The sequence below is a fragment of the Hypanus sabinus genome, chromosome 10 (assembly GCF_030144855.1).
Source record: "Hypanus sabinus isolate sHypSab1 chromosome 10, sHypSab1.hap1, whole genome shotgun sequence".
NCBI lineage: Eukaryota > Metazoa > Chordata > Chondrichthyes > Myliobatiformes > Dasyatidae > Hypanus > Hypanus sabinus.
Genome location: NC_082715.1, coordinates 117657120 through 117667866, shown reverse-complemented (window position 1 = coordinate 117667866; position 10747 = coordinate 117657120). Strand labels below are relative to the sequence as shown.

The 10747-nt window shown below is 40.6% G+C and overlaps 1 protein-coding gene across 1 annotated transcript; it reads right to left on the bottom strand.

The window, feature by feature from the left end:
• Window positions 1-879: 879 nt before the first annotated feature.
• LOC132400333 (uncharacterized) lies at window positions 880-10747 on the bottom strand. The gene is made up of 2 exons (XM_059981290.1): window positions 10613-10747; window positions 880-3648 (listed from the first exon to the last, which is right to left on the bottom strand). Exon 2 carries the CDS (start codon window positions 3519-3521, stop codon window positions 2562-2564), a length of 960 nt encoding a protein of 319 aa, XP_059837273.1. The 5' UTR covers window positions 3522-3648; window positions 10613-10747; the 3' UTR covers window positions 880-2561.

Below are 10747 nucleotides of genomic sequence, written 5' to 3'. Positions count from 1 at the left end.
GACTGCCACACAATCAAAGCTCTCGATGAGTCATCGGCCGGCAATGGCAGCCCAAATGGTAGGACTAAACAGAGACTGTCCCAGCTGGCTAATGTTCCTGAGAAGGTGTTAGAGAATCTGCATGAAGGACACCTGGGTATAGCCAATATGAAGTCTCAGCCGGAGTTACTTGTGGTGGTTGCGAATAGATAGGAAGAGTGAAGGCTAGACCAAAAGCTGTTCAGGATGCCCAAAATGTTCAAATTGCAGCCCCACAGGTACCATTATACCGATGAGAGTGGCTGTTGTCACCGAGGCAACGAGTACATACAGTATTAACTTTGCTGTGCCATTCATGGACTCCATGTTTCTGATTGCTGTGGATTCTCATTCAAAGTGGCCAAAGATTATACCAATGAAGTCACCCACATCAGGAAAGACTACTTCTACCCTGAGGACAATCTTCAGCAGAATTGGCTTACCTGAACAAATTGTGAGTGACAACAGACCACAATACACATCAGAAGAATTCAGGTTATTCATGAAGAAAAACAGCATCAGACATTTCAAACCAGCAATGAATGGGTTAGCTGAAAGGGACATCCAAACCGTCAAGAAGTCCATTAAAGTGATGGAAAAGGAGAACATTTCTCTACAGCACAAGGTGGACAACTTCCTTTTTGCGTATTGGAACTCTTTAACAGGTGCACGAATAAGCAAGGTTTTGAGTAGTGGTTCCCAGTTTTTCTGAGTTGCTGCCCGCTTTCCCACCAGACCACATTCCCAATGACCCCCTCTTGTTTTCCAGCCATTACAAAAACCCTATAAAGACTTTTGAGTTACAGTGCACCGTGGAAGAAAATAAGAAATGCAAATTCAAAAATTAATCCAATCTAAAGCTACAAATACAATTGTTTCTTTAATCACAGTAAAATCAATTTTCATTAACAATTTTACAGCATACATTAGTAGTCCAACTATTCAGTACTTCATTGCTTATTCGCCTCTCAATGGGATGGATGGGCTTGTTGCAGTGACATCAGCTTCTCAACATCAGGCTGAACATTAATCAGAAAAAGTCTCAGGCTCGTTGGTTGTTGTATTTCAATGCTGTGAATGTCATTCCCACAGGGGAATTCTTACATGACATTCTTACATTCTTACATGACAAAACATCTCCCCAATTTTAGTTTATATATCTGAGTGAGTACAGGACAAAAGGAACACTAGCATTCATGATGACAACAAATAATGCCAATAAAGATACTAACAAAATATCATATTACATTTTGTGGAGTCTATCAAAATACTGGCATATTTAAAATAATATCAGTACAAAAGCTTATAAAAGAAACATGATGAAACTTATCTGATTTCATACTGTATGTTAGCATATATAATGATGTATAGGTACATAGTACTCAAAGTAAGACAACACCATGGTGTAAAGTCAGACAACATTGCTGCAAAGAGAATTGGAATGAGATTTAGCACGCAAACCCTTGAGTTGTTTAAGCTGCCTGCGGGAAACAATTAGGAAAATACACTGGATGATCATTAGAACGAGAAGCAGAACTATAACAACATGTGAAATAATACGTATCCAAGGATGTACATTAACGTTCCGACCCCAGTTCCAAACCTTACTCCAAAACGGTGGATCCTGCAAAATATCATTAGCTAAATCTGCATAATCTTTAATAGTCTTGGACAATTCATCCCACTGTTTAATAATGGCTTCATTATGGTTAATTACTCGATCCCACTGTGCAGTAAAATGAGGGATGGGTGGAAGAGCTGTAGGTACATATCTAAGTAAGCCCTCAGCAGTATCATTGATATATATATCCAGGTGAATAGGTGGCTTTACAACAGGTTTGGGTAACACTTGTCCAGCTAAAAATAAGTCCCTCAAAACATTGGAAAGTGCTACGTTATGGTTATACAAACTGCATGTTAAAGATCCCTTCTTGTAATGTGTGCTTGAAGTAGCAAAGTAGTAAGTATCATTCACCAAAGCAAACTTTATGAATGTCCTGTTATTGAGAGGTAAAATAGATAGAGAACAATTATCATAAGAAACAAACCCACAATCTGTTAACCCATTCTTAAGCAAATCCTCTGGACAGATGCAATATTCCCCCTTTTGATGACAGGAAGCCAAATTTACACCCTTTGTAGATCCTTGCCACTTAATAGAATAAGTAATTGGTAAGTGGATTGGTAAGTGAAATCGAAACTCTGTCTTGATACTTCCCAACATTATGAACCTTGTACAGTGTGTATGTTTGGTTATCACTATGGTAAGGAATGTGAAGAACTGCTCCAACATAGAGTGGTCCAGATCCATTCCTACAATTTCCAAGGAGATGATTTGTAAAAGTGAATTCTCTAATGTGACACGCTGGTGTGTTAGTACCAACCCATTCTTTTAACTGTTCATCTGAAATCCAATCGGGAACCCTATGGTTCTCTAATTGTACCATATTAAGCCCAATTACAGAAAGTAACCACGAGGTATAAGTTGAGCAAACAGCATCCTTAGTGTGTTGAGTAGTTTCAGTGTTAACTCTGTCAATAATTCAGTTTGTCATATCTCCTAATGGCTGTAAAATATGGAGCATTTCCGAAACTACATTTGCTTGTTGCTTACCTAATGTGCTCACCCCTCCCATATCCTGAAAATCCCGATTTACTATTTCTTTCATCTTTTTCCTTAGAGAATTTACCTGAGAGCTTAGCTCCGCAATATCCAGTGTATTTACTGTGGAAACTCCAGCAGTGTATCCCAATCCCATAAATTCAATAAGCCCCCGTCTTCGCCTCTCTCCTGTTTTCAATTCTGAGTGGGTAAACTGTTCAATTAATAAATGTTGGAAAAGTTCCTGGAGATTTATTCCACACCAACTAGGAATCTGAAGCGACGTTAAGTTGAACAATACTTGCACGTGTCTATACCCTGGCACTAGAATAATTCGCTCTTCTGTTTCTTCTAATACAAGACCTACTCCCTTTGTGTCTGTCTGAATCTCATCACACAACAAAGGACTAGTAACAGTTGTCACTGCAATGATTGTGGTGTCAATGGTCGTTGACTCTACCGAAGGGTAAGGTTTATATGGAAAATCTTGGGGCTCCAGAGCAACTGGGATTGAGTTGCCTGGAGCACATGCTAATCGATGATCTTTTCTTTGATTGCTGTCCATACCAACAGTACCATCACATTCACAATGAAGTTGTACTCGAGTTATAAAGCCTTTTTTGCCTGAAGCAGGACCCAAAAAAACATGACTTCCCACTGTTAACTTAGAATTGCCATCTTTAACCCATATCACTGTAACTTGACCCCAATTATCAACAGACCTTGATCTCATTTCTTTTGCAAATGTTTGTCTCCGTTCTTCATATATTCGTACCACTATTTCACCTTCCTCATCCACACAGTCTATTATTACCATGGTATCGGAAGGAATCCAAATAGACTTCTCAGTGAATGTTGTGAATACTTCCTCTGCTGCCAACCTAATCTTCATACTTTGCATCTGTCCAGATGAATATATAATTGGCCAATAATACACTATATTGTATTACATATAACCTTCAGCAGAGCTTTTGTCCAATTCGAAGCCACTCAGCAGTAGTATTCCAACTACAATCATTTCCGAATACCTGGAAGAGTAACATCAAGAGCAGTTTCTGTATTTATCTAGTAATTCTTCCATCTCCTGCTTTATTTCCAGAAGATCTGGTGATGAGTGCAGTCTCCCATTTGTTTCCCTCTTCCCGTGGCTCTTTGCAATGTTTGCTTGCCTTAACCTTCCCTTCCTGATGTTGAGTTTAAAGGGAACTATCTTTAAAATTCTGGTGCAAACTGGAAGTGGGTGCCCAGCTCACTGAATAGGCAATAGCTCTTTCATTCAGATCAATGTCAATTGCCAGAAAAGTAAATCAGAGAGCATCTTCATCTCCAGAGCATCTCATTGATAATGTGCCTTATGGATGTCAACTTCTACAGGACATAGATTTTCTAAGGGGTTCATGTTGGTTAATATGATACCAACCTAACTCGTTAGGAGCAGTCTGGATTCGATAGATTAATCAGCTGGCTCTGCCAATGATATCTCAGAGATGGTTGAGGACCTGGTTGATAAATTGAGATTATTATCTCCTATCCTAATTTCAGCTCCCTAGGTCTTTGTTCACACACCAAAATAAGACTTGCTCTGCTGCTTCTTCTGTCCCATGTTACCCACTGTGACATAATGGGGCTCCTTAACGGTGTCAATTAATTGACATACACATCTGTCCTTTACAAGACCATCACACTTAGGTTTGATAAATCTAGTCCGATCAGAAATTCTCATCCTCTCATTTCTCTCCTGGTAAATCCAGTAGAAGGAGCTTCAATGGTATGGATCATCATAAGAACTCAGCGTAAGACAGTGACCTTCCTGAATCTTGGCTAAAATTGGTCTGTTCATCTGTTCAACGATCCCACTGGGGTTGGGTTCGATGAAGGGATGTGGAACCTCTGATTGACTCCAGACAGTTTCATCAGATTTTACATCCCCTTTGTGGCAAAGTGGGGATGTGACTCTCGAATCCTGGCAATATCCAGTGGGTAAAAACTCTCAAACAAAATGCTGACTGTATCTTCAGCAGTGCTGTTTCCAGTTGGGAAATCCTCCAACAACTTGGTGAAAGTTGACACTATCGATAGGATATTTTTCATTCCTCCACTAGATGGAGGTAAAGGCTCCACAAAATCAATCTGCAAGCTAACCCATGGCTCTACATTGGGTCTAAAAACTTTTTTTTAAACTGAGTTATCTGGGTTATACTGGGGAACAAAGTCAAACAGTTCTTACACCTCATTGCTTTTTTGGCCATCAACACAGATGCTTCTGCTGTACCATAGCTCTATCTGGTCCTTGATGCCTAAAAATATCCGTACACCTTCTGGCACCACAAACTTACTATTATTACAATCCCATTCCATTCCTGTATATTTACCATATTCTTCAAAATTCTCTCCTCTTTGCACCTGTGCTAACTCCTGATCCCGTTGCTGTACCTTGACTAACTCTATAGATATGCTCTTTACTGTGCCATCACTCTCCCTGTATCTGGATTGTATTTCACCCCGCATCCCATTCCTAGTTTGGCTAACTCGTCCACCTTCTGGTTCTCTTCCGGAGATGTTTTTGAGTGAGCCTTCACCATGTTTCCTCTTGCATTGTTAAATATTATACTTTAACAAGGGTGCCAGTGGTAAAAGTTTACCATTTGCTAAAATAGAACTTCCAGCTTCCTATAAAGGTAAACATTCAGTCAAGCTATTACAACCATGCATGCTTTCTGACTGTATACTCGCTCCTGAAGGATTGATAACAACAAAACTTATAGCAACATGTTGTGCCACTTGCACACACATTCTTTTAGATAACTTGATTGCAGCACTTCTATTCTCGACTCCTTCCTTGTCTGCTACATATAAATCACATCCTGTAAGGCTCTCCCCATCTAGAATTGATGACATTCCATCAACAAAGATCTTTAAAAAGAAACGGGCCAGTGACACAACCTTATTTTCCTTTCCTGATTTCAAGGGAACATCTTAAGTGGAATATTACAACCTTGTAATAGCAATGTTGATCAGACCAGTCGAGTTTGACTGATTGTCCCATCCTTGATATGGCCATCCAGCAAAAGCTGAATTAGAGTATGCTCTATTAAAATGGTTAGTGTATTTACAACCCACAATATTAAACTGCCAAGACATATAAATAATCAGATCAACATTCAAAAACCTACTTTCCTAATAACATCTCTTCCCAGGATATGGTCTGGAGCAGTTGGCAAGTCAATCACTCGTAATCTCTTTGATTTCATTTCCTTAATTTCTTTCCACCATGCATCTCAAGTGATGCTGACCTTCCATTCTCAACCTTTCCTAGCGACACCTCATAGTTGGGCAATTTTCTTTATATTGAACTATAAATGTAATTTCTCCAATCCCCCAAACACCCTGGGTTCTTCTTGTCCATATTTTTCTTTTCTCATTTTAATATCCTAACCTAGTATGTAGGTTGACTCGAAACATAGGGCCCAGACCTCTGTTTTTCTTTGAGTTGACCAAGGAACACCAAATTTATTGACATAACACCAGGAATCATTGGTGGAGAGCTTGTGGAACCAAATGTTGGTAAGAACTCAGACAAAGTCAGGAATCAAACGGTTGAGCATGGTGCGACTAGAATCTTGAGTTGCGTATATTTCAATGCAAAAGTATGGTAGGAAAGGTGGATGAGCTCAGGGCATGGATCAACATGTGGAATTATGATATTGTAGCCATTCATGAGATGTGGCTGCAGGAGGGGCAGCACTGGCAGCTCAACATTCCAGGCTTCTGTTTCAGACACAACAGAACAGTAGGATTAGAGTAGGAGGAGTGACGTTACTACTCAGGGAAAATGTCACAGCAGTGTTCCATCAGGACAGACTGGAAAACTCGTCTAGTGAGGCTTTATGATGGGGCTATGTTGCAGACCACCCAATAGACCAAGCGATTTAGTGGAACAAATTTGTAGAGATCACAGATAATTGCAAGAAACAGAAAGGTGTTACAGCAGGTGACTTTAACTTTCCACATCTTGACTGGGACTCCCAAACTATAAAAGTACTGGATGGGATAGAGTTTGCCAAATGTATTCAAGAAAATTTCCTTAATCAGTACATCGATGTCCCAGTGAGAGAGTATGCAATACTTGCTCTGCCGTTAGGAAATGAGACAGGGCAGGTGACAAGCCGATGTTGTTCTGCTGTTTAAGAAAAGCCCTAAACATAAACCAGGAGGTTATAGGCGGTGAATCTGACATCAGTAGTGGGAGAGTTATTGGAAGGTATTCTAAGGGACCGGATATATGAATATTTGGATAGACATGGACTGATTAGGGATAGTCAGCATGGCTTTGTTCATGTTAGGCCATGTTTAACCAATTCTTAAAGAGTTTTACAAGGAAGTTACCAGCAAAGATGAAGGCAAAGCAGCGGTTGTTGTCAACATGAACTTCAGAAAGGTATTTGACAAGGTCCCGCATGGGAGGCTGGCCAGTGGGGTCGTAAATTGGATTAGACATTGGTTTAGTGGGACTACCAGAGCATAGGAGTAGTTGGTTACCTCTCTGACTGGAGGCCTGTGACCAGTGGTGTGCCGCAGGGATTGATGCTGGGTCCATTGGTGTTTGTATCTATATCAGCGATCTGGATGATTATGTGGTTAACTGGATCAGAAAATTTGTAGATGAAACCAAGATTGAGGGTGTAGTGGACAGCAAGGACTGCTAACATGTCTTGCAGAGGGTTCTACATCAGCTGGAAAATTGGGCTGAGAAACAGCTGATGGAATTTCATGCAGACAAGTGTGAGGAGTCGCACTTTGGTAGGACGAACCCAGGGTAGGTCTTACACAGTGGATGGTAGGGCACTGTGGAGTGTAGTAGAACAAAGGAATTTGGGAATACAGGTCCACAATTCATTGAAAGTGGTGTCACAGGTAGATAGGGTCATACAGAAAGATTTCGGCACATCAGCCTTCAAAATCAGTGCATTGAGTACAGGAGATGGGATGTTATGTTGAAGTTGGACAAGATATTGGTGAGGCTTAATCTGGAGTACTGTATGCAGTTTTGGTCACCGACCTACAGGAAAGATGTAAATAAGGTTGAAAAGGTTCAAAGAAAATTTACAAGGATATTTCTGGCTCTGGAGGACCTAAGTTATAAGGAAACATTGAATAAGTGAGGGCTTCATTCCTTAGAAAGTAGAAGATTGAGAGGAGATTCGACAGATGTATACAAAATTATGAGGGGCATATATAGGGTAAATGTAAGAAGCCTTTTTCCACGGAGTTTGGGTGGGACTACAACCAGCGGTCATGGGTTAAGGGTGAAAAGTGAAAAGATTAGGGGGAACATGAAGAGAAACTTCTTCACTCAGAGGGTCGTGAGAGTGTGAACTTAACTGCCAGCACAAGTGGTGCATGTGAGCTTGATTTCAATATTTACGTGACGTTTGGATAAGTATATAGATAGTAGGGATATGGAGGTCTATGGTCCCAGAACAGATCGATGGGAGTACAGTTGAAGTGATTTCAGCATGACTAGATGGGCTGAATGGCCTGTTTTGGTGCTGTACTTTTCCATGACTGTATAATGCTATCTACTGATCCAAGGTAGGCAATTCAGTACACAATTCTTAATCAAGTTAAAGATTTCACCTTTTCCCAACACAAATATCAATGCAAATAACTTCTCAAAGTGATAGCACTGCAATAGAGGCCAATTGGCCAAACAAGAAGTGAATGGGAGATTCTGCCCTATTGGCTAACATGTGTTAGCTTTCCAAGCCAAACTCTTATTGCCCTCATCACCAGTGACAAAGTGAAATTAATGTCACTGTTATAAATCAGCCGGTTGCTAGGCTCAAGTTCCTCAGGTCAGAGAAGGCTGCCCTATCTATAAACCTGCACGTTTTAACTTCCCAGAGAACATCTTACAGATAGTAATAATAATAATAATAATAATAATAAATAACAATAATAATAAAATAATAATTAATAATAATAAAAATAAAAATAATAATAATAATCTTACAATTATTTGGGAATGATTTCTAGTTCAACAGATTATCAGGAGCCTCATTCTATCTGCTTTAAAGCACCGACATACAGCCATTCCTGAGCAAAACCAGCTCACAAGACAGAGCTTGCAGGGCAGTTTCACAAAATAGTGACCTCCATTCCTTCAACCGATTGGTTGAATGAAGCCATCTGGTTTGTTTACTTTGTCTGTCCTTAACTCCTTCCAGTTAGCTTCCAGATTTCTCCCACAGCTTAATTCCTTCATGGACAACAAGATTGTGTTTTGAACTTCCTCACCATAGAGACGTTGGGCTGAATGGCCACCCACCCTCTGCACTCTAAATATTTCAAAATAAAATATTCTTTTATTTATTGTTTAACACATTTTGTTGTTGGTGATCATAGGGTAAATAAAGAGCAATTGTTTCTAGTGAGGGGAAATCAGGAGGGGGTATGTAACTGGTTGACTGTCAGGGAAGGGAAAGGGGGCAGGCAAATGGTACAGAGTACCCCTGCGGCTGTTCCTTCAACAACAGCTATACCTCTTTGAATATTGCTGGGGGTTGGCTGACTGGGAGAATTCTGCAGCAACCAGGTCTCTGGCACTGCGTCTCGCTCTGTGGCTCAGAGGCGAAGGAGGGAGAAGAGAAGCGAGATGGTGGTGGCAATACAGAAAGTGATAGGAGATTGTGAGTCTCGTGGATGGTATGTTGCCTCGCTGGTACCAGGGTCAGGGGTGTCTCAGATTGGGTCCAATCATTCTTAAGGGTGGGGGGTGAGCAGCCAGAAGTTGTGGTTAATATTGGCACCGATGATATAGGTCAGAAAAGGTAGCGAGGTAGAATGCTAGAAAGCCGAGCCACAAGGGTAGTAATCTCTGGAAAGCTGTCTGTGCTGAGCACCATGGAGGATTAAAATAGGAGGATATAGCAGAAAGCGTGCTTTATGTTCTGGTGAAGGGGATGTGGGTGGTAATTTGTCACCTAGGGGGTCCCTGTGTGGCTGTAAAGTCCACACAGTTAGTTCACAAGGTCAGGATTGAAGGTAGGTCACAAGGGCTGTTATGCAGTGGCTCTATTGGCTGCATTGGAACTCAATTTACATGTGAAATCAAAGGCTTTCACTGACAGTGATGGGATTGCTGGAACCCAGACCTCTCAGTAAAACTCTAGCTGCATCATAATTCCCTTTAACCATTATGGAATTAGTGATTCTTCTTACTACAGAATCCAAAGCTTTCAAATCTCCTCATCCATGCTTTATGTGACAGTCCAGTTATTGTTCCACGTCTGATCAAACTTCCCACACTAAATCTCAGCTTTTGTTTCAATCTCAGGAGCATATTGCAAAGGCCCACAGTTCCCAGTGAGGATTCTGCATCGCTAGAATTGTCATGTCTGTATACTGTTTATTTCAGAGCAACCTGGATCCCACAATGGAGGAAATTGAAGACACCCTCCAAGGTAAATTCTCTAAGTTTGTGGCTCAGTTCCAGACTTTTAAGCAGAGAGACCAGTTTCAAAGGGGGGGCCTGTTGGTGCAACAGTTAGTTCTGTTGCCTCATAGCTCCACATGTGCAGGATTATTCCTGCCCAACTCTCTCTCTCTGGAGTTTGCACCATCTCCCTGCAGCTGTTGTGATGATTTTGTGTGTGATAAGCTTAATCAAAACTAAGCCACATCTGGTTTAAATATCTACAAAAACCTGCATTTTAGTGAGATTACACTGTATTAATCTACACTAGTTTACTTCAACCAGACTCATTTACTTTCACTTATTTAATCTCTTCCTGAAAGGGGTCAGCTGTTAGTAATCACTATTGCACCCTCCCCTCGCCACCAAGGAGACGATACTTCCAGCTAATGGTGCAGATTAAACACAGTTTATTTTTAAGTGAAACATATTAATTTCTGAGGTATAATTCCAGACAGATGTATAACTTAAAGGATTTCCAAATGCAGGTAGATTTCTTAAAATCTAGAAAGACGTACCAAAGAGTTGAAGATGAACAAGTCATCCGTTGCCGAAACCAAGGCAGAGGAATGAATCCTGTTTCTTCACTCTATCGATTCTCCCAACTGTGACTGCCTTCTAATATTTATACTGTTTTTCTATCAATTGTCATC